At 46.0% G+C, this 24053-nt stretch overlaps 2 protein-coding genes across 3 annotated transcripts; both read left to right on the forward strand.

The window, feature by feature from the left end:
• Positions 1-2048: 2048 nt before the first annotated feature.
• Positions 2049-15287, forward strand: ALDOB (aldolase, fructose-bisphosphate B). The gene is made up of 9 exons (XM_006111075.4): positions 2049-2207; positions 8871-8992; positions 9296-9507; positions 10025-10079; positions 11067-11227; positions 11487-11570; positions 12145-12319; positions 12857-13056; positions 14705-15287. The coding sequence occupies exons 2-9, from the start codon at positions 8881-8883 to the stop codon at positions 14798-14800; spliced, it is 1095 nt and encodes a 364-aa protein (XP_006111137.2). The 5' UTR covers positions 2049-2207; positions 8871-8880; the 3' UTR covers positions 14801-15287.
• Positions 15288-17348: 2061 nt separating this feature from the next.
• On the forward strand, positions 17349-22099 carry MRPL50 (mitochondrial ribosomal protein L50). 2 transcript variants are annotated; one of them, XM_075931387.1, is made up of 2 exons: positions 17349-17454; positions 19908-22099. In XM_075931387.1, exons 1-2 carry the CDS (start codon positions 17405-17407, stop codon positions 20296-20298), a joined length of 441 nt encoding a protein of 146 aa, XP_075787502.1. In that variant the 5' UTR covers positions 17349-17404; the 3' UTR covers positions 20299-22099. The 2 variants fall into 2 exon arrangements, with proteins under 2 accessions (XP_075787502.1, XP_075787501.1); XM_075931386.1 differs by having other exon boundaries at positions 17434-17563.
• Positions 22100-24053: the final 1954 nt, after the last annotated feature.

Raw genomic sequence — 24053 nt, forward strand, 5'->3', positions numbered from 1 at the left:
CCATGAGTGTCAGGATCATGTTGTGCTAGGTCCTGTAGAAACACGCAGACCCCAGCCCAATGAATTTAAAATAATCCTAAGTGTTTGGTCCTCTTTTTCCTAATGGTTACAGATCCGTATTCCACTCACTTGTGCACATGCCATGCACACCAGAGCCAGAGAACTTTGTCTAGCAGTTCCCATGTGCACTTGAGTGGCATAAACATCTCAAAGAACAGGCAAGCAACTGTCTTTTTATCACTGGGCCTGAGCCTCAACTGGTCCTTACCAAAGAGAGAGCACATTAGGGATGTAAAATCCCATTTAATTAGTTAACTGGTTAAGCATTAAATTTAACAGGTTAAGTGATTAAACAGGGATGGGCAGTGTGATCCCCGTGCCATGGGCAGTAGCTGCTCCTGCTCAGTTGCTTCTGGCCCTTCTAGAGAGGTGGGCTGGGCTGGGAGTTGGCAGCCCAGGGAGAGGCCATAAGTGGCCGCGAGTGGGGGGCTACTCCCAGGTAATGGTTATCCATTACCCTTTTGCAACCCAAGAGCACACCAGTTTTCCAGGGTTTGCTCAAGAGACTGTAGAACCTCAGGTATGAATTTCTCCTTAGGGGTCTTTGCACCATGGCTCATATTTTAATATGGCTGAAGCTAATGCCACATCAGATAGGTATGCTTTGCTTACATTCTGTCCTGGCATATGTTCCTCCTGGCTGTTCAGAGACCTGAGACCTGTAATTCCTGTGGATTTCAGCCTGGAGGGAGCTGTGGGGTGGGTGACTTCACATTCCTCAGGAAAAAACACAACCATTTTTAAATAATTGCACACTGGATGATGGGCTCTTACACGGTATTTTAAAAAAATATTTAGAAAGATTTTTAGGAATTCTACCCAGTCATCAATCTTCCACCCTGCTTCTTTTAAGGTCCCAGTCATAACACATCAGACTACATGTCGGGAATGATATGTGCTCCTGAGCCTTTTGAAAGCTCAGAAACGGGGAACCAAGCTGGGTTTTTTCTGGGTCACTTCAAAGGAGCAGGAGAAATTTGGAAGGAGCACTTTGGTATGGTAACTGTACCCCTGCTCCCTTTACCCTCACCAGACCATTTTAATAGGGCTTGTCATAATAAATATTGGTTGTTACTATGCCGAATCAGTTGCAGGTGAAGAATAGCTAATTAGATCACTGAGTCTATCTCCCTGGAAGGGCAAGAGGGAGTTCCCAGGTGAGAGATATATCAGATCACGAAAGAGATACTACAAGGTAGTTTGGGTTTTCTGGCAGTAGATATGCACTTCATGTCCATGTTATTCTGCCAACAGGATTATCAGCAAGAGTGAAAAGAATAATTGGGCCACAACCTGAGCTGGCTGAATCACTATAACTCTAATGACTTCCATGGTGCTATGTTTGTTTACACCAGCTGAGAGACTGCCCAGACAAATTCACTCAGATTCTTTGTGCATTTGCCATTGTCCAAGCCCCACACCAAAAGGTGGATGCGCCACGTGTAGGAAAGTGCTCAGTGAAGGTTAAAAAACCTTCAACACATGCCCTAAAAAGCAGGGAGATAACATCAGTGTCCGAGCAAACACTGCATTGTTCAGTAAAAACAAGCTCTAATGTCCAAGGCTATTTTGTATGTCACCTCTAAGAGTATGACGTTGGCTTACGCAGTCCTTGTACTGCACAGGTCCAACCCACAGTGGAAGGGCTTTCAAATTTTAAGTAGCCCAAAAGAAAAAAAATCAGCCTTGTTTTCTGTGGTGATTTGACAAACGGAAAATGTCAGCAATGTGCACATAGATACCCCAGAAGTCATGTACATAGAGAATTCATTTGTTTCTCACAGGAAAAACCATACTAAGTGCATCACAGTGTCTGAAATGGATGATGAAGCTGTTGAACTGACCTGTCCAAAGAATCTTTATGGAATTTGTCATTTTCACTTGGAAAGAAACAGAAGTATAATTTTTCCACGCCTGTATAGGAGAGAATAAATATGAGTGGTTGGGCAGTTTATGGTTCCTCAGCCAATCAGGGGTGCTGTATAGAGACACCGCCTCTAACAGCCTGAAGAGGAGGAGAAACAAGGGAAAAAAATAATATTGCTGAGAGCTTTATAAAAAGTTTAGGAGTTGGGAAATTAGACCTGTTTGGCTGCAGCTACCTCACAAGTAACTTCTAGCGGAGAAGGAGACACTGTCCTCAAACAGTGAGTGATAATAAACCATTGATTCATTTCTGCTCTGAGTAGGGGAGGAGAGAGAATATGTATATTTTCTGTAAATTGATTTTGCTTTGTGAGGAACAGCTTGCAAGATTATGTAGGAGCCCCCTGTTCAAATCAGGAAAGAAACATTCATTCATTCTTAGTTCTTTCTTTTTTTAACTCCTACAGTGCACTCTCTCTCTCTCTCTCATCTGTCTTCTATAAACGTAATAAGCCCCATTTGAAGCAATGCTAATAATTATGGCTTAATGTTGTAACAAAGAACACCTAGAGAAAGTGAATGTGAAAATATAAGTCCTCTTTCATTTAAGAGGCTGAATCAATAGCCTGTGCATTTGTGTGTACATCATTTTCTGCTACTTGATTTAAATGGTGATACAGGGAGAGGCATGTGAGAAGAGCTGGGATACCGCTGCAGAATGCAATCCTCTTTGTGTAATTTGCATGCAAAAAATAAAGTCCAGGCTGATGAAGTGTTAGAACCTGCCCTTTGTGTTTAATTTCCTCTGAAGAATTATAGCAGTAGCGCGGGTGAGACTGGTTTTGACAGGGGATAGAAGATTGTCTCAAATAGAGAAGACTACACAAAAAGACACAACAGGAAGCTGTTGGCAGAAGCGTTTCCCCTGTCCTAGCAGTAGACCCTTTTGAACACAGAGGATGAGAACAGTCATCTTCAGTAACCTGCTCAGAGTTACGGAATACAAATAGGCTCATAGGCAGCTGCTGACCCCTTGGTCATCCCCACAGCTAGCACCCTCAACCTCCTACTTCACCCAAAACACTCACACTGTCCCTTGCTAGCACCCTAAGAACAAGACTTCTTTAGGGGATCTGCCAGAATTCTCCAGCTACTCCAGGGACAAGTGCCAACTGCCAGCATAGAAGAACCCTCCTACAATCTTCCACTCCTACTATAGCCCCACCCAAGCCACCACCAAGAAGAAACTATCCTCAACACCTGAAGGTGAGTGCCCTATACAACCCACCTCCCAGCTACTAGATCCCTATATGACCCAGCTGCACCCTAGTACTCCAGACACCTGTTTCCCTCTGCTCTTTACCAGAAAAGAGATGCAGCAGCACTGAGCTCAGAGGGGAATGCAGAGCGATGTCCACTCCCTCTACGGCTATAAGTTCTGTTCCCCAGTGGAAAGAGGCTGTAAAGTCATGGGCCCTAACCCTTCCCACTCACTCTGGAGAGGGTAATGTCATTTTAGTCTGGTGCAAGGGCCAGTTGATGCCAGTCCCCAAAGCAGGAGAAGGGAAGGGGAATCCCTTGCTCCCTTTCCTCTTCCCTACACTAGAGATTGTTAGCAGTAAGATAGGGTTTTGCTAACAAAATTGCTATAAAATAAGCCATGTGTGAAGGCAAACCCAACAGCAGGCAACAGGTTTTCAGGTAATTGAGAGGTCTGATCTTTCAGACACTTGAAAAGAACAAATCACCATCTTAATCAAAAGTGCTTGTTCATTTTCCTAAGGCAGTGGTGAGTCTGAACCCTCTACCTAAGTGTTTCTTCAGATCCGAGGTATTTTGCTGCATTACAACCCTCACTCCTGATGTACAGAAAGAGGAAACTTCCCCTTCCATGATACACACAGAAGTGACCCTTCCAAACCTTCCTCCTCTGCTACTTTGTGAAGGGGATCCTCCCCCAATCGACATGCTTTACATACAGTTTCGGCTTCACGCGCACGACACAGTGCAATGTATGTGCTGACCACTAACAAGCCTCACAAGATGCTGCTTGGAATTATGGTGGCATTTCTCTCCCTAGCAATTGTCTAATTTTTGTAAACATGGACATTAGTTTAATGTTTGGCATATAGGTAAGGCTTGAGTGTGTAAAGCTCAGTGCTTTAAGCATATCTGGATAATCTTCACATTCTGGACATGGTAGGACAGTGCCCTAGCTTTCTGTCTGATGAGCACCAGAATGAGTGTAAGATTGCAATACAAGAAGGGAAAAGGGCTTCCCTACATGGCTCTATGCTCCTTCTTTCCTGTAGTCAAGTATGGTTAATTCTTCACCACACAGACTCTCTTGATCCTCTAACAGCTGCCTCTCTATCTCTGGAGCACTCTTCAGTGGGCATGTTACGTTATCTCTTCCTTCACAGCTGTTTTGGGTCCAACCACTTTTTTTTATTCTAACCACATTTCTGAAAGGACAATGTGCATCATATTCTACACTATTGCTTCTTTGTTTCTTCCCTTGGAGCCTTCCTATTTTCTCTGCTGTATTGTCAGGCAATTCCCTTCCTCATTTCCCTGGTGCTGGAAGGATTTTCCCCACTTTTGTTTCGAAGAAATAATTTATCTCAGGTCAATACAAGAATACAAAAATTAAGTATATGAGAGCACTTTGCACCTCCATCTTTAAACACATTTATCCATATCTCACATGCCACCTGTTGTACATGATCCAGAGGGAATGTAGATCTGTCGCAGGTCTCATTTGGGAAGTGTGATTCTGTAGCTCATGAATTTAGCTTTAGCTAACCCAGATGCCATTGCACAAGCATTTATTGATAGTGTTTCCATTATTTGAAGGGTCCCATTGTCCCCAACAATCAGCTGAGTCAGAAATCAGACTCAGGGTCTTGCTCTCTTTGCCTGTTTGTTATGAGCCACTTTTTAAGCCATACACCCACATCCATTTGTACGGGTGCAGCTTTTCCTTATAAAAATCACTTTCACACATTTTAAGCATTATCATTTGTGTGCACTATGATGGAATTTACTTACACGGACCTACCTACACACCATTTATGCATACAAATGGAGGTTTGAATATGTAAACTTGTGTAGAAGTACTGAAGAATTGTGCAGATGAAGCTGCACACAGTCAGATAGGGCCAAGTTCCACACGACCCCTACACTTTTGGCATATTTTATATGAAAGGAGAGATAAAAGACAATTGTGAAAACATGTGCCAATTGGATCCCCTCTTTTCTGCTGTCCAGAATCCAGATGTTCTACTACAACTGGTTTCTTCAGTTAGGGGCAAACGGTCAAATGAAATTCAAAACCTGGCACTGATAGTTTCTTCCAGCCTTAGAAAGCACTGAGGGTAGTTGCCAAGGGGAAGGCGCAAAGAAAGAACTGTTGCTTGTAACCTGGCCTGAAATGCGACACACCAACACCACTCAAATCCTTCCCCGTGTTCCCTCCTCCATCCCACATGTGCATCTGCACTTTAGTCCATTCTGTTGTAACATTAACTGAAGGCAATGTTTGTGCTGATGTCTGTGACAACATTTCCCCTCTGCTTGCGCCACTGCACATACTGGGGAAAGGTTTAAATTCCAATGCAGCAATATTGACTTTCATTGTCGTGTTTTTCAGGTCCAGCTGTGTCTCTGCCAGGGACTGGATTAGACAAACACCCTTGTTTGTTTAAAACACCAGTAGACCTTGCTGGAAAGCTGGTGCAGGACATTCTATTTAGCCACTATGCTGCATCTGATTTTTTGCATTTTCTGTATTTTGCTTCCTTTGTTGTAGCTCTTCACTCTCCTTCCAATTTTTTTAAAAGTTACATTTTGTGAACAACAGAGAAACAATAGTCATGGGCCAGAGTTTCAGCTGGTGTAAATCAGTACACCTCCACTAAAGATGCTAGAACTAAGAATTTATATCAGCTGAGGATCTAGCCCATAACTTGAAATAATTGGCCTTTCTCCACTAAGCAGAATTACAAATGGCTGGCACATTAAAAATATTGGCAACATCAATAACAGAGCCAAGCATAGATTCCTGTTGTCTGCTGCATTCCAGTTTCCTATCTACTGGACCATGCACTCTCTCTTGAGTAGGCCTTTATAATTTCTGTTGATACATTGATGGAAGCCTCTTTTTATAAGGCAGCCACAGTTAAGCAATATTCAATGATGGGCCACGTTCTGCCTCCCTTGCTCATAATGAGCAGTACTTTACTGCCTGAGTGGCACATCTGAAATCAATGGGACTGCTCTCAAAGAAGCTATTTCTGTGTTTAAGGCTGGCAGAATCTGGTGATAGATAACAAAATCTATTCACCAAAAGGATGTTTAACACAGCCTCTCCTCTGATTCCCAGGCTACTCCCTAGGTCCTCCCTCCTCTTTGATATGTAGGACTGCCTAGCTGGGCCTTCTCACTCTAGGACTCTTACCACAGAGAGCAACTCTGTATCTGAGGGCCTTTTAGATTACCTCCCTACCTCTTCTTTTTTTACAGTATGTCTACACAGCAACATTATTTTGAAATAAATTAGTCTGTGTCTACACAGCAGGCAGTTCTTTTGAAATAATGTCGAAATACTGTCACGGTGGAGGACTTCTTATTCCGACTCCTGTAACCCTCATTGGACAAGGAGTCAGGGATTCGGAGGAAGAGTGCTCTGTTTTGAAATAAGTGCTGTGTAGATGCTCCCTATTTCAATTTCACAGTAAGCTATGCAATTGACATAGTTCAATGTACATAGCTTATTTCGAGTTAAGCCCTTCTGTGTAGCTGCACCCTCTCCTCCCAGAACTTTCACAGCAAAAGTCACTGGTGGTTATTAAGCCACCAGATCAGGATCAGCTGGGGGACAACTACTAGGTGACAGGCCTACCTGAGTCTAACTTGCTTTAAAGGCCCTGCCATCCTGTGATAGATTTGAACTGGACTGAGAGTCTGAAAATTAGGGGTATATTACTGGCTTAGTTACTGACCTGCTCTTTGAGTGCGGGCAAGTGTGTGCTACTGTGTTACCCCCTCCCACAATTGTCTGTTTGGTCTTTTTAGAACATCTCTCTCAATATCCATTTGTGTGGCACCTAATCTTGGTTGGGACCACAGAGACTGTAATAAAAATAATTAATTATAATAAGAATCAAAGTAGGGACCTAATTTCTTCTCGAGCTTTTTAGAAAGATGGATGTGAGAGAGATGAGGCCATGACATCTGGCAGGAAGGACCCCGTCACAAAAGTGTGATCACAGGGCTATACAGCCTAACCATTACTGTAGAATACTGGCCTACTCCTCTATCAAGGTTCTGGAACGTATTTGTTTCATGGGACAATGATACTTTCATACTCCACCCAAAGAACAAACCCAAGCTGTCAAATGTGTTTTCCTCCCTTATCTAACCTTAACAAGAGCATACACCACCTCAGGACAGGCAGACCTTGACTCTCATTCCAGTGAGCATTTTCAGCTGCCAAGTCTCAACCATACCCTGATGAAATAGGAATGGATTAGGATCCATTTGCAACCCAATATCTTGTATTTAGTAGGATTAACTCAGCTCACATTTCATTTGTTTTTCTGTGAAACCGAACTAACACTTCATGCAGTTCTGAAAGGAGCCCCACGCATACAATTTACAGACACACAGCAGGGAAAAAAAGAGATGAGAAAGCATTGAGCCACACTAGCAAATATTGACAAGGCAGGCCAGAGAAATGGGAGAGGGGGTTGTTGGATACAGTGGGAGATAAGAGAACTCTTAGTTACTTAGGAGCAAAGTGTCAAACCTGCTTTGCAAAGAACTTTGCTTGTCAGCAATTAACGTGTGTTAACTTTGTCCCAGATTTTAAAGGTTTAGCTACAGGCTTGGCGGAATTTTTTTTTCTAATTCTGAAAGACAATATCAATGTTTATCTAAAGGGTTTTTTAAATTTTACCATATTAAATTTTCAGTTGCAGGAAATTATGGAGAAGGATCAATCAATAATTATTTGAATCTCAGTATCTAAAGTTATTAAACAAAGCTTTACAACTGAACATGAATTGTCAAAATATGTGGTAAGAATCTTTAAATCAAGCTATAAGGCTCCCAAGTAGCATTTTTCTCATTTTGCTGATCTGTAAATTTTGATTATTATGGATGGAAATATTTGGCAGTTTCTGTGTGTCCAGTGAAATTGACATTTACCAATTTTTTAAAAAAAATCTAATCCTCCCAAACCTTTTTACCTAACTGCTTTTAGGCTCTGAGCAAATCTACTTAAATCAAAAATCCACTTTTTGATTCTCTTCCCCAAGGGGACTTAGGGAGGACACTTAATAGTAGCTGCTGCAGTCTATTCTGCTCTGATGTGAAGACTAACTGCAAAGGAGAACTTGAGGTGTATTTCCAGACTCTGCTGGAATGGTCATTGTTGCCATTTTCTAATAGAAAAGGAGACTGAACTGGTATTTTTTGCACTCAGGTGGAATGGATTTTACATTGCAACCTCTGGGAGAGAAGAAGAGCCTGAACTAGAATTCACTGCACATTAATGTGGAGTCTTTTCCCATGATCTGAAAGGAAGGAGGGGCTAAGGGTTAATGTACTGAAGTCTAGACCTGCCACTGACATCCTGGATGACTCTGGGCAATTACTTAGCCTCTCTGTCTCATTACCCATCTGTAAATGAGGTTAATGGCACTTCTTTACCGCTCAAGACGATAAATACACTAAAAACTGTGGGGCTTTCTGATACTGAGTTATAAGATAGGTGGGCCTGGCAGGAGGACGTATACGCACATAGATCAATGACTTAGGAATACCGAGCCTCACTTCCACCAGAAGAAAGTACACGAGACCATTGCATTTGTATTCAATAAAACATTATCCATAGTATAACTCAGCTTGGAACAATGGGCCTCTCTGTGTATCTCCTCCAGAACTGCCACCATGACCCACCCATTTCCAGCACTGACTCCAGAGCAGAAGAAGGCCCTGTCTGACATAGCTCAGCGGATTGTGGCTCCAGGGAAGGGGATCCTGGCCGCAGATGAGTCCGTGGGTAAGCTGATCAGTTATTGATACTTTGTCCTTCAAGCCATTTTTTATTTTGAAATAGTTTGATACACCAGGCAGGAGTAAAGGAATCCCCCATCTTTCTCCAGGAATGAGCAATCCACCAGGTCAGGGTTGGGGTCTGTTGACAAAACTGTGAGGGCATAGACTGAGGAGAGAAGCACAGGTCTCTACAGCCAGGGAAGGCCTAATTCTTAGTTACTCCATCCTTGCAATTATACAAGTGGAATGAAAGGACAATCAATCATGCTCAATATCATGCTCTCTGACCTTTGGCCCTTCTTGCTAGGTACTATGGGGAACAGACTGCAGAAGATTAAGGTGGAGAACACCGAGGAAAATCGCCGGGCCTTCCGAGACATCCTCTTTTCCTCAGATGCCTCCATCAATCAGAGCATTGGGGGAGTGATCTTTTTCCATGAGACACTCTATCAGAAGGACAGCAATGGAAAGCCATTCCCCAAGGTCATCAAGGATAAAGGCATTGTGGTGGGAATAAAGGTGAATATCTGCAAGGGCCCTGCTAGCACAGTAAGCCAGAGCCCTTCCCAGCATGACTTTGCACAGTCAGGGATCTCGCTGACAAACAATACTCGTTCATCAGTCAGGCATCATTTTCTGTATCTGCATTATCCCTGCAGCCAATGCCTCTGTATTAGTCACCAAGGCACATCTACAGCCACTGAACAAATCCCCCCACCTGCTAGAATTCTTGCTTCATCCCCCCCGTCCTCTTGGTCTTAAAACTCTTGGATCCATCCTCTCCCCGGCTCATCAACAATTCTGCCCCAATAATCAGTTCATTGTCATGCATTGTTCTCTCCTGCAAGTTCCCCATTCCCTAGCACTTGTTTTAGGTCTCCTCCAATGGCTTTGCTCACCAACCTCCTGCATCTCTTGTTACAGTGACTCCTGCTGGCAAAGGCTGAGAAGTCGGTACTCACTCTGGGTTACAGTAGCAGAAATTATCCTGATCTGTTAATAACTAATGCATCTTCCTTTCCACTTATCTCCATAGCTAGATAAAGGAACAGCCCCACTGGCGGGAACAAATGGTGAAACCACCATTCAAGGTGAGACATTTCCTCGGACATCAAAATGGGGTTGTACTTCCTGACAAAAAGAGATTTAAATGGCTGGAATGTTGAGGGCTCAGCTGTAGTTCTTAAATTAAAGCCATGTGAGGTGGGGAGGTGTTCTTCAGAAGCAGCAGGAAGCATGGTGCTTGCAGAGAGCAGGAGAAAAATTGTGTCTCCAAAGGTGCCAGGGGAGGGAGGAATATGCACCCCTTGCTCCACATTTAGACAACTGGGTGTAATGCACTCCTCCACTACCACAGCCTTCCAGACACCAGCCAGCATGCAGAGAGCAGCCTCCCCGTGCACAGAAACATCCCTTTTGACTTGATGAGCACTGCCAGCAGCACCAGTGGCTGCAAGGTAATAAGCAGGCAGAAGGGTAATAAGACACAAGGGCTCAACCTTCATGCTTCACCAGCTGGGATCAGGAAGCATTTATCCCCTCATCACGCCCCCAAGTTAACATTATATTATTGTTCATGTGCATTTCGGGGGGGTGGAATTAGATGGCCATTTCCCCCTGAGGTGTCAGAGTCAGGATATAACATTATGGACTAATCCTCTGACCTTGTGTAGCAGCTTCTGTTTCTAATATTATGGGGTTTGCATTATTACTGTCCAGAGGTTTTACTAACCAGAGAAAATATCTTGGGCTTCTCTATCTACCATCCCACCTCTGAGATTTAATTCCCTGAGGATCACACTATGAGTAGCTATTGCATTGGGCATGCACAGAGTGGAAGCATTTTGCACATCCCCAGGATAGGCTGCAGAAGGGCCACGTAACAGCAGTCTCCATGACAAGACATTGTTCACTCCTCCTTCCATTGGCCAAATGAAAAGTAGGAGTCACAGGCCACATCCATCTCCACACCAGCACTGCATCCTCTATCCCATCTACTGGTTGTAGGACACAAAGTTCAGCCCCAATAAATCTGGGGCTCTAAACAAGGCACTTAACTTTGCTTTTATTACCTGCAGGGCTGGATGGGCTTGCTGAGCGCTGCGCCCAGTATAAGAAGGATGGTGCTGATTTTGGCAAGTGGCGTGCTGTGCTGAAGATCACAGACACAACTCCCTCCACTCTAGCCATCCAGGAGAATGCCAACACGCTGGCACGCTATGCCAGCATCTGCCAGCAGGTATAAACTCTCAATGAGTGAGAGAAATAGTTCTCTCCTTTCATGTGATGTGGGAATAAGTTGTGTCCTTTCCTGCCCTCTTTTGAAACAGTTCCCATGTCTGAGAGCATCCCTCTTTGTCTATCATGTCGAAATAGTCTTTTGGTATCTTCTCTGGTTAGGGAGTTCTCCTTGCTTTACTACCCCTTTCTCAAGTTATCCACAATAGGGCAATTCCTCTTCCAGATTTCCAGCAATTTCTTTGTTTTTCCATTCTTAGCACGGGCTGGTGCCCATTGTAGAACCGGAAGTCCTACCTGATGGAGACCATGACCTCCAGCGCTGTCAGTATGTTTCAGAGAAGGTAAGACTCTTACCTACCAAACATGTCCCATTTTCATCAGCAAAATAGTAATAATACTTGGCTCTTAAACAGAGCGTTGCATCCATAAGTCTCAAAGCACTTTATCTCCATTTTACAGACAGGCACAGGGGAGGGAAGGAGGTACTGAAAGAATAAGTTAGTTGCCCAAGGACACACAGATAAGGGACAGAGGTGGGAACAGTGCCCTAGCTCTGAGGCCATCCTATACAGGTTTGTAGTTTTCCCATTTCAGAGCAAGGTATGTTTGAGAGACTAATGTCAAGAATTCCATGACAATCGAGAGTCAATTCCTTGATCAGCCCAGGGGAAAAAAATACTTTCCCACAGCAGGTTCAGCGAGCTTGTTAAAGTGATGGGAGGGAGGTGGGGAAATGAAGACCCACGTATATAAAACATGGACAGTGAATCTCCCTCTCACTCCAGGAACAGGTTGTCCCTCTATAGAATCTGTATGAGAGCTGCTCCCACTGAAGAATCAGTATGGGAGTGAAGCCCAGCATTGAGCAAATATGAAGGAGCATTGCATGATCCTCCTGTTCTCATGGTTTCCCAGGTCCTGGCTGCTGTCTACAAGGCCCTGAATGATCATCATGTCTACCTGGAGGGGACACTGCTGAAACCCAATATGGTGACTGCTGGACATTCCTGCCTCAAGAAGTACACCCCTCAGGAGGTAGCCATGGCAACTGTCACTGCCCTCCATCGCACCGTTCCCGCTGCTGTTCCTGGTAACTCCTCACTCATTACTCTCCATTATGGTTCCTTGCAGATTCACAGATCATCTGCCCAAGTGCCTCAGACTCTTATTGAGGTTGCTTGTAGAGCCTGTCCTGGTCAAGTCTCATGTATTGAGATGCAGTAGGACCTGTGGGGGTCAGACCGCCAAATCTCCCAAGTTTAGTCTAACATGCCTCCGTTTGCTTCCATTTAGTCTGTTCTTGAGGATTGGGTTGTGGGGTTGTTGTGTTGACAGATTTTAGGATGGTTTGTTGCATCTCCAGTTATAGATAGATCAGCAGACACTGGTGGCAGGTTTGACTGGGCACCATATGCAATGTCACTGAAGACCTATAGGCTGCAGTATCTATGGATATTGAGTTGATCTTATTCTCTTCAGTCTCACACAAATGCCTTCTATGGGAAAAAATTGATTTGTGATTCTTTATGTTCCCACTGCCTCCACTACACGATTGTATTTCATCTCAGGAGATCAGAGTGAATCATGGTCTCTAGACATTTTCGTCTTTTTTTTCCCCCTCTTGCAGGAATCTGCTTCCTATCTGGAGGCCAAAGCGAAGAAGAGGCTTCTCTCAACCTCAGTGCCATCAACCAATGCCCTTTGCCCAAACCCTGGAAACTGACCTTCTCGTACGGACGTGCTCTGCAGGCATCGGCACTTGCTGCATGGTCTGGCAAACCTGAGAATAAGGAGGCTACACAGGAGGCTTTCTGCAAACGGGCACGGGTAAGTGACGCACATTTGGCTGGCTGACTGAGATTACAGGCAGTCCCCGACTTACGCGGATCCGACTTATGTCGGATCCGCAGATACGAACGGGGCTTTTCTCGCCCCGGAGGACACGGACTGCAGACCAGGAAGACGCGGAGCAAAGGGCTGTCCCACTGCGGGCGTGCTCCGCGGCTTTGCTCCCCGTCTCCCTGGTCTGACCAGCAGACCAGGGAGATGGGGAGCAAAGCCTCGGAGCACACCAGTAGTGGGACAGTGCGGCGCGCCTGGACTGTCCCACTGCCCGCGTGCTCTGTGGCTTTGCTCCGCGTCTCCCAGGTCAGCAGACCAGGGAGACGGAGCAAAGCCATGGAGGACTTGGGCGTCCCGCCACCCCCGTCTCCCTGGTCTGCTGGGAGGGGGGAGGGCAGCTAGTGCCCCCCCCCCAGCAGACCAGGCTTTTCTTGCCTACCCCTGGGGTAGAGCAGCTGGGGGCTGCCGGGTTGGTCCCGCAGCACCGCTCCGGACCAACCCGGCAGCACCCCAGCTGCTCTGCCCCAGGAGTCCTGATTCAGCCGCTGCTGGTCAGTTTCAGCAGCGGCTGAATCAGGACCCGAGGCAGAGCAGCTGGGGTGCTGCTGGGTTGCTCCAGTAGCGCCGAGGAGCCGCGCTACTGGAGCAACCCAGCAGCACCCCAGCTGCTCTGCCCCAGGTCAGCCGCTGCTGAAACTGACCAGCGCTGACTACAGGAAGCCAGAGGCAGAGTTGCTCTGCCCCAGGCTTCCTGGAATCAGCCGCTGATCAGTTTCAGCAGCAGCTGACTTGGGGACGCCTGGGTTTCTTAAGTTGAATCTGTATGTAAGTCAGAACTGGCGTCCAGATTCAGCCGTGGTTGAAACTGATCAGTTTCAGCAGCTGCTGACGCCAGTTCCGACTTACATACAGATTCAACTTAAGAACAAACCTACAGTCCCTATCTTGTACGTAACCCGGGGACTGCCTGTACTTCAGACCTTCTAGTTCTAAGTCTGGGTCTTTAAAAGAGCCATCATCCTACTTCAGAGATACTGCACATCACATGCTCTCAGATGGGGACATGTTCTCCAAGTTCTAAAGATCCTTGTTGCTTTGATCCTTCTTTGTATTTGTTTCATGTTCATCCAAGGATGTTTGTTTCTTGAATCTGATTCTTGGCTGACAGCTGTGCATGAAAGTCTTACACTGCAAACTGCACTGCAAGCCTTGCCATGAATCCCAAAAATAATCCTCAAACCTACTTTGGAGACATCTGTAAGAATAAACATGTGGTTTACTTTCCTTGCCCAATCAATCTTTGGCCTCTTTACTGAAACTGCCAACTAGGATGCTAATTAAAAGGTAATTTCTGTGGACATTTGTTTGAGATGGCCATCTCATTTCTTATAGGTCAACACACACCGATTACATAGCAATAAGTTTTGGTCACTACCATCCTGCCTTAGAAGTATCATAGGCTTTACTCTATCATGTGTTTTCTAAATTCTCCAATCGTCCTTTTTAAATTTTGAGAATTCACATAAGCACTACCTATTTCCCTGTGTTGTTTACTTCTCCCTGTTTGTTTGTTTGGTTTTGTTTTTTTAAAATGCTCTCCTCTGGGTAACTTTCTCCCTCCTTGTTTTTTCAGATTAACGGGTTAGCATCCAAAGGACAATATATCGTCGCTGGGAAGAGTGATGCAGCTGCAACACAATCCCTTTTTACTGCCAGCTACACATATTAAGGTGTAGGAATACACAGCCACCCCATCCCTCTAGTGGTTAGCAGGGGGGAATGAAAAAGGAAAAATCCTAATTCTCTAAGGAAGTCTGGAAATCATGTGAGTTCAAACTATTGGCTCCACTGCCCACTCTAATGCTAAAATGTAAGGAGAAAAATCACATCATCTTATCCTAGGGAACTCGTACCTGTTTTACACTCTTGGTCCCTACTGCCATTCATAAATAATCAAATTGCTCTCTCTCCCTGAGAAGATGGTTTTTGACCTTGTTCCCCAGAAAAATGGGAATACAGGGATCAATTTTCACCCCATGCTATCAATTTTCTCTCTTTACCAGCAAATAATGTACATGCCTCCTCCAAAACCACACTTTGCATCTGGGAAGAGCACATTTGACTCCTGTATTACACATGCCAGATATGTTTTCAACCTAGGGGCTGCAAATAAAGCATCTGCAACTGTGAAATTATATGTATCTGATGAAGCTTAACTGTGTGTGAAGATTTTGTTCTCTCTCAAGCACACATGTACACCTTTGGCTTGCTCTCAACTTCTTATTGAATTTTTGTGCATAAACTAAAGCAGACAAAATAATTGCCTGTGAATCACCAATGAGATCAAAACCATATTTTTAAAAAGTGAAATTCTGCATTACTGATTAGGCCTTCATCTTGCAATTTGAGTTCAGAGGCCCTCCAAGGTGAGCTCAGGGCTCTGACTATGTGGTGAATATCTGAAGGTCATAGTGATAGATAACTAAAGCTAGCTCCAAAAACTGTCCAAAGAATCCTCTTCAATTTTATGCTGAGCCTGGTACATACTGCAACAGGACATTGAGAGCTGAGTTAGATATTATTCACAAATCACTAACTCTTACATGACATTTTTCATCTAAAGATCTCAAAGCATTTTATAAAGGAAATAAACATTGCTATCCCCATTTTACAGATGAGGCAACAGAAGCACAGAGAATTTGCCCAAAGCTACTCAGCACTCCAATAATAGAATCCATGTCCTGAATTCCCAGGCTATGCTCTATCCACTAGATCCAACTTCCTCTGAGATACTGATCTAGTGCACACATGCTCAGTAAACCTATAGTCACTTTTACGTATGGTTCAAGCAATATGAGTGAGGGTTTGTATCAGAGCCTGCCCTGGAACCCTGGATGTCTCACAATGCTTTGCTGTTGTAGTTCCCATCTTGAGCAGCTCTGTCTACCACCATGGAGGTCACCCTCTGAAGGTCTGTATACAACTGCAGTCCTGGTCCAGCAATTCTGACCCCAGCAAACTGTCTGGCTTCCATCAGCCTTGATTACTACTTGCAGATGACCCCAATACATGCCAGACCCAAATTTCCCAAAAAAACATGTTCTGCATTGGTCAGCCCTGCCCTTGTTGCCCCATAAAGAGTCAATATTCAACCGTTTGCTACTTTAACTGGAGTGACTAAACAGTACAGTCTAAACACAGCATTGGATTGGCTTAGATTTAAAAACATAAAACAGGCTTAGCAGCTAAAGAAGATTAAGAGAATTCCAGTATGAGAGCTAAAGTTTGAAATGGATATAACAAACAAATGGGAAAACATGCATCTCAAACTTAATCCAGCAGGTCTGGGTTCAAGGATTTGTTCAAGATGGCCTCTCTCACTAGCACTCATCCAGCAGGATAGTGACAGGCCCTCTCCTTGGTCAGGATCTCCTCCTGGAGGGCCACCTATATATTGGTGCCTTTATTTCCTTAGACGAAATAGAGATCACTTGGGCTAGGTCTACACTGGTGCCATCTTGCGCCAGAGCTATGCAAATGAGGCTAAGCGTGGAATATTGCCAAGCCTCATTTGCATATGTAATGAGCCACCATTTTTGCAGAAGGAGCTGTCTACGCTGCCTCTTCTCGCACGAAAAACCCTCTTGGGCAATGCCGCTACGCTGATTATTTTCAGGAATAACGGCAAGGGGCAGCGTAGACCGCTCCTTCTTGTGCAAGAGCCTCTTCGGCAAAAACAGTGGCTCATTAGATATGCAAATGAGGCTCGGCGATATTCCACGCTTAGCCTCATTTGCATAGCTCATTTGCATAGCAAGATCACGCCAGTGTAGACGTAGCCCTGGGGTTCTCTGTCCCTTCTTCTAGGTGGGGGGGGGGGGGGGGGCAACGCGTGGCCCTTCTGAGGTTAATACGCGGCTCCTGGCTCGGGCACCGACCCCGGGCTTGCAGGGGGGGGGGGGGGGCAACTTCCCAGCTCCACACAGCGGGGGGGGGGGGGGCTGCTGGAGGGCGGGAGACACTGGAGGGGGGGAGGCCCCCGCTGGGGGCTGCTCACAAGTCCCTGCGGCGCTTCGGCAATGGACACTGCTAAGCGGTGGCTGCTGCTCCGAGCAGCCCAGGCGTTTCCGCTGAGGCTCCAGCCAGGCCAAGGCCCAGCGCGGGCCGAGCCCCTCCGTCCCCATGGCAACCAGCTGCGCGGCCCCTCGCCTGGGCGCGAACTACATCCCCCAGCGCGCACCGCGGCGGCGGAGGGAAGAGGAGGGGGGGGGAAAAAAAACCTGGCCTCTCCCACGTGACCGGCGTTCGTTTCCGGAGCGACGGGTTGCGGAAAATGTCCCAGGAGGCAGCGCGGTGCCGGAAACAAAGCGGCTCCCGGAAGGGGTGGGTCAGTCGCTCGGTGCAAGATGGCGGCGTCCGCTGGGTTCCAGCGCGCCTGGCAGCGGCTGAGTCTGGGCGGCCGCCCGCGCAAGGGATTGTGGGGAGTCTTCCGGTAACGCCGTCCGCGGCCGAGCGGCTCTCGGCCCCTCCCACCGGGCGCCTCAGCGGGGGGAGGGGGCGCTGCGGAGCGGGCTGGGCGCTCTGCCCCGCCCCTCGGGGTGCGTCTCTCTGCCGCGCGCCTGGCCCCGGCCGCGCGCTAGCCTCGAGCTGCGCCCCCAGGCAGGCGGGGGAGGGGCGCTCCTCGGGCTAGCTCCGTGCAGCCCGCCCCGTGCACCGGCCACTGGGGCACGGCCCTGGGGCTGCATCTGGTCTGACACGTTTTTCTGTTAAAAGTATTTGCACAAGAGCGTGTCTACCCTGGCATGTGCTTTTGCACAAGCGCATCCGTGCCAGTGTAGACGCTCTCTTGTGCAAGAAAGCTCCGATTAGCCATTTTAGCCATCCGGCTTTCTTGCGCAAGTAATTAACCTGGCTGTCTACGCTGGCCCTCTTGTGCAAGAACACTTGCACAAGAGGGCTTATCTCTGAGCGGGAGCGTCGGAGTATTTGCGCAAGAACCACTGATTTTGTACATTACAAAGTCAGTGTTCTTGCGCAAATACTCGCGGCCGGTGTAAACAGGTGGCAAGATTTTGCACAAAATTATGCCAGTCTAGACGCAGCCTGGGAATTCTCATGGAAACGCCCACACAGGAGTATATCGCACCCTGGCTGCAGCGCAGACATACCCTCGGGCTGTGTCTGCACTGGCGGGTTCTTGCGCAAAAGCAGCTGTTCTTGTGCAAAAACTTGCCGCCTGTCTACATTGGCTGCGTGTTTTTGCACAAGTAAACTGACATTCTAATGTATGAAATCAGGGCTTCTTGCACCAGAACTCTGATGCTCCCTGTCAGGAATAAGCCCTTTTGCACAACTGTTCTTGTGCAAGAGGCCAGTGTAGACAGGCAACATCAATTTCTTGAGCAAGAAAGCCCTATGGTTAAAACAGCCATCGGAGCTTTCTTGCGCAAGAGAGGGTCTACACTGGCATGGATGCTCTTGCGCAAAAGCACATGCCAGTGTAGATGCTCTCTTCTGGAAGAGCTTTTGCATGAGAATACGCCAGCGTAGACGTAGCCTCAGGCTGTGTCTGCACTGGCGAGTTCTTGCGCAAGAACAAGTCCACATTGCCATGTGCTTCTGCGCAAGAGCATTTATGGCAGTGTGAACGCTCTCTTGCGCAAGAAAGCTCCGATGGACATTTTAGCCATAGGGCTTTCTTCCACAAGAATTCCTTGCCGCGCATCCACGCTGCTGTCTTGTGGAAGAGCTCTTGCACAAGAGAGCTTACACTTGTTAGAAAAGAGTGTAACTTGCGTAAGAAGCCCTCTTACCATGCTTTACTGTAAATCTTGCGCAAGAGCGAGCGGGCAGGCAGTATAGACGCGTGTGGAAGAGCAGCAGTTCTTGTGCAAGAACCTGCCAGTGTAGACATAGCCTCAGGGCACATCTGCACTTGGGCTGTTACACTAGGTATAAATCTACACAGGAACTTTTACAGCGGTGTCCGTATGGCTTGGGGGTGTGAAAAAACAACCCCCACCAAGAGCAGCAAATTCCAGTGCTGTGACATGTCTCTGCAAACCAGGCTATTCCCCTGAAGAGGGGATTTACATAAAGCACTAGGAGATCTCTCTCCCAGCTCTCTGGCCTTGGTCACACTTTGTTTGAAGTGCTGTCTCAGCTGTACTTTAAACTAAGTGTTGACAAAGCCTAGCACAGCTGCCCCACTGTAGTGTCATAAACCTTCCTATGGTCACTTAAGTGCCTCACAAAGAGACATAATAGAGATGTAACCCTGTTAGTCTGGTCTTGCTGAAACAAAAGACAGGACTTTAAAGACTAACAAAGATGGTTTATTAGGCGATGAGCTTTCTTGGGCCAATTTTCTTCCACAATTTGATCTGAGGAAGTGGGTCTGGCCCACGAAAGCTCATCACCTAATAAACCATCTTGTTAGTCTTTAAAGTGCTGCTTAGTCCTGTCTTTTGTTTCCCAAAGAGACAAGTGTTATGAGGCAAAAGCAGGATAGGAATGAAGTGTCTACTAACCTGGCCTTCATTTGGTATCTTACTGGCCATGGCAAGTGATATGTGCTTGGTAAATATTGAAGATGAGTTTTCTGGGAAAAGCAGGGAACTAGCCCTTGAAGTATTATATTAGTGTATATGCAAGTCAGTGAAGGAAACAGCTTGTTTTTTCCTCGCTGCAGACATGGAAGACCTATCAGATCATTTGCGTGAAACCAATGTATGTGTGTGGGAAGACAGAGGGGAATCCAACTTCAATGTAAAAGGACACTTCAGTCCAATTTTATATCAACCAAGAGATTTAAAATACTTCCTTCTGATTAACAGGAAGAAGGCAAAAGAACCAGAGGTAGTTGAGACAGCTGTTGAAGTGAAAGAGGAACCTGTCTTGGTGTGTCCCCCTCCACGAAGTAGGAAGTACCTTCCCCCGGAGGACATCCAGAGTCGTCTTGAATCTCATGTCAGGGAGATTTTTGGACCCTCACTCTCTGAGGACTGGCAAAAGGCTTCACTAAAAGAAAGCAAGTTAAAATATCGCCTCTTGGCACAACTGGCAGCAGAACTAGGTCATGCGGTCCCCAATTCTCGGCTCCACCAGATGTGCACTGCTGGGGATGTGTTAGCTTTCTACAGCACCCAGGTCAAAGATGCCTCAAAATTTGATGAGCTGTGCACTGCAGAGTTACCCCCAAACCTAAAGATTATATGGAAATACTGAATTATGCCAAGTAAGAGGGATGACTTCTGGGATGATGTCCAGAAAAGATTCATCATAGAGATGGTTTAAATATATGCTCCATTGGGAGTTCACTTAAATGTCTTCAGATTTCAAGGACGTTACTTCAGAAAAAACTTTTGTTGTGATGCACCAGGGATAGCGTGGTCAATAAAGAGAACATCTGTATCCTCCTGTTTCAAGCCGTGCCCCTTGTGTAAAGGTACTGCTACACCGCAAAAAACCAACAGAACAGCACATTTCAGAGCCTGAGACAACTGACTCAGTATTGCACTTAGAGGCTAAAGAATAGTGTAGATTAGTGATGTAAAAGCCTAACCGTTCTTGTTAACTGGTAGGGGCTACAGCAGCTCCCTACTCACCCTGGGGCAGGGGATTGCATACAGCCCTGCTATGATTTTTAGTGGTTATAGGGTTACATTTTGAACTGAATTTTTACATCTGTAGTGTAGGTAGTTCCACTCCAGCTAGTGCCTGGACTCTGAGTCCTGGTGGTGGGGAGGGTCTCCGAGCCAGGGATTCTTCCTCCCGGCAGCAACATCTTTATTGCTAATTTTTAGCCCAGTAGTGTGATCCTGATTCTGTTCAGACTCTGTAGGTCTCTTGCAGCATAGTCCTCTGTAGTGAGTGATAACGATTAGTGAGGAAAAATAAATGGCACTGATCCTTGCATATGAAAGTGTGGCCAAACTCTGGCCTTGGCCTCCGTTTCAGTGCATCCTTGCAAGGGTGGAACTAGGGGTCAAAGAACCTACATTTCTTAAAGGTACTGTTCTATTGCAACCTGGGTCCCTGACAGCTCTTTAAATAGCTCCCCTGCTGGCTTTTGCCAGAACTGTGCACCGGGACACACCCCTTACTTTCACCTCTGGGTGGAACCATCACATTGTGGAGGAGAGAGGGGAAAAGGGCCCTCCCCCTCTCGCCCGTGTATTATATAACAGTCAGCCTTTTCTGGATGGGGTAGAAATATAGATCCTATCAGCAATAACACAAATCAAAAGCAATTCCAGTGCAGTTAATCAATTAGGTGTTGGGTTTACAGATTACAAACTGGCTGTGTTTGAAGAAACTTATGTGACTGTAGTACAATGAGCTCTAGGCTAACTTAAAACAATCATTGTCTTAAATTAACTTTTTCAGGTTTGACAAACCCAGGATAGCTATTACAGTTCTAGAAAAGGACCCCCACCAGATACTAGGAAACTGAGTTCTGCTCATCCCTTCAGGCGTTGCTTACTAAGTTTTCACTGTTCATACATTTTCCTTCCCACACAATGCATGTGCATCTTTGTTCAGTTAGTGAACAAGGGTAGACAGTTGCGATTTCACATACATACTTATCAATGATGTGTGAAACAAATGTAAAAAGTGACAAACTGTGGAAATTTACTAGTATTGATTATATGTGACCGTTCTGTCTGTCACAGGGTTAAGTGCCATGGGTGGGGGGGTGTGAGCATGGGTTTGAGGGAGCTTATCTACACCGTCACATATAGTAAGCCTGGGTAGATTCCTTTGGTTAGGGGCATTTACAATAATCTGTATTAACACGTAATGTTGCATTGTGGAACAGGCATAGGACAACTAGGATTGTATCGCTAAGCAGACCATTTCATAGTCTACATTTGGCACGCCTGCTCTAGAAGGATTTTTTTTAACTTGAGTGCAAACAGCATACATTTTGGAATAGAGAAGAGGCCATCCCCTTTCATTGGGCAGAACTAGAGATTATGTGCTACTGCAGTTATTTTCCTTCTTTAATAAAGTAGTATCAGAGCTGTCACTTTTCCATCCCAATGCCTAAAAAATTTCTTAGGGAGCTCATACTCCCATGCATCCTGCCTTCTGATTCTAGTAGAGGTGAAGATTTGCATCAAAGTGATTCTTTTAGTTATAGTTTAGAACAAAGCTTTAGTTAGAAACAATGTTACATGATGGTAGCTAGGTGTGTGGGTAGCCTGGGAGAAGGGTGTAAAATATTTAACTCACCATAGGCACGTTACTTTGTGGCTGGGCATGGAATAGCAGGTTCTCCTCCTCTAGCATTCTTTGCTGACAATCACTCTGGGCCTTGCAGGAGTCTTCCCTCAGCTCTCTGGCCAGATCACAGCCCTACCCCTTCTAGGAAGTCCTTCTACTCTGCCACCCTCAATTCAGAGCTGTGATGTGTTCACCCTTTACTCAGGGTATGATACTCAGTATCACTTTAGGGCATTGTTTCTCAAACTGTGGGTCCCGACCAATTTAGAGAGGGGTTGTGGTATCACAAAGCTTGAGAACCTCTGCCTTAGAGATTTCACACCTCGGTGAATCTAGGCTTGGTTCTGAGACCACAGACAGGCAGTTATCGTTCACCAGACTCTTGTTGCTAATCCCTGCACTTCTTCCTATTAAGCCTTTCTCTGGGCTTTTTCCTCACCCTGCCATGAGTTTTCCTAATCTCTCTCTTCCCAGCCTACATCTATGACAATGATTGCAGAATTTCACCCTCTACCCCTTTCGGTGACAAACTTCCTGTGTTGATGGCACGCACACAGCTCCTTCCCATCTTAGCTTCATTTTTAATTAGGCCTGCTCTAACCTGCAAGTGCAACCAGGTGGGTTAATTGGCCAGTCAGGCCCACATTAACCCTTTTTGAACCAGAACAGGCTACACACTGCATCACATGTAGAAGAGGACTCAGCACAAGTACGCTTCAGGAGATTCCTGTGTTAAAGAATTGCAAATGCATCCTCACATAAACGGTGAACAATCTTCATTGGTAATGCAAACATTCTTCCTGTCAACACACAGCATAGCATGTGTATACAGAAGGCATGTAACAAATCCAAAATATATAAATCTTCCCATAATTTGTGGGAGGCAGGAAATGGTTGTGGCTGATGTGACTAAACAATTTGGCTGTGTCTACATTGGCACCCTTTTGATGCTAATGAGACACTTCGGAATTGCAAATGCCCCGGGGATTTAAATTTTCCCCATGGCATTTGCATGAACATGGCTGCCGCTTTTTTCCGGCTCGGGGCTTTGCCGGAGAAAAGTGCCAGTCTAGACAGGTATCTTGCGGAAAATAAACCCTTTTCCGGAAGAGCCCTTATTCCTGATTTTAAGTAGGAATAAGGGATCTTCCAGAAAAGGTTTTCTTTTCCGCGAGATCCCGTCTAGACTGGCGCTTTTCTCCAGCAAAGCCCTGAGCTGGAAAAAAGCGGCAGCCATGTTCATGCAAATGCCGCGGGGGAAATTTAAATCCCCGGGGCGTTTGCAATTCCGAAGTGTCTCATTAGCATCCCTTTTCCGGAAAAAGGGTGCCAATGTAGACACAGCCTTTGTGTGTGTATAAGAGGTTCTAAATACTTGCCACTCAGCAGTGGCTTGGATAAGTCGTATTTGCAAGTACCCTGCAAACATGATTGGAATATACAATGACCAAATCCCCTAGGATTTCTCACATTTTTAAGGAGTGCCTCAGTTTCAGGGACCCAGCCTAATATACAGGGCTCGACAATTAATGTAATCTACTCGCCTGTGGTGAGTAGATTTTAGCCCGGCGCAGCCATGCAGCGCAGTCTGTGCATGTGCAGCGTGAGGTTCCGTGCGGCTGGCGAGCAGATCGCAACGCCACTTGGCGAGCCCTGCTAATATACATAATGATGGCAAAAGGAAACCCATCCAGAATCAATCTCACAAAATGCTCTAGAGATCTTTAATGATTACACCAAGTGGATAGAATCTG

This window comes from Pelodiscus sinensis, chromosome 6 (genome assembly GCF_049634645.1).
Source record: "Pelodiscus sinensis isolate JC-2024 chromosome 6, ASM4963464v1, whole genome shotgun sequence".
Lineage (NCBI taxonomy): Eukaryota > Metazoa > Chordata > Testudines > Trionychidae > Pelodiscus > Pelodiscus sinensis.

Excerpts from the sequence above, each read along its gene's own strand:
- ALDOB (XM_006111075.4), top strand. The coding sequence starts at position 8,881 with ATGACCCACCCATTTCCAGCACTGACTCCAGAGCAGAAGAAGGCCCTG. Across the intron at positions 11,228-11,486 it reads ATGCCAGCATCTGCCAGCAG|CACGGGCTGGTGCCCATTGT; the intron begins GTATAAACTCTC and ends TTCCATTCTTAG. Across the intron at positions 11,571-12,144 it reads GTCAGTATGTTTCAGAGAAG|GTCCTGGCTGCTGTCTACAA; the intron begins GTAAGACTCTTA and ends ATGGTTTCCCAG.
- MRPL50 (XM_075931386.1), top strand. The coding sequence starts at position 17,478 with ATGGCGGCGTCCGCTGGGTTCCAGCGCGCCTGGCAGCGGCTGAGTCTG. Across the intron at positions 17,564-19,907 it reads GGATTGTGGGGAGTCTTCCG|GAAGAAGGCAAAAGAACCAG; the intron begins GTAACGCCGTCC and ends TCTGATTAACAG.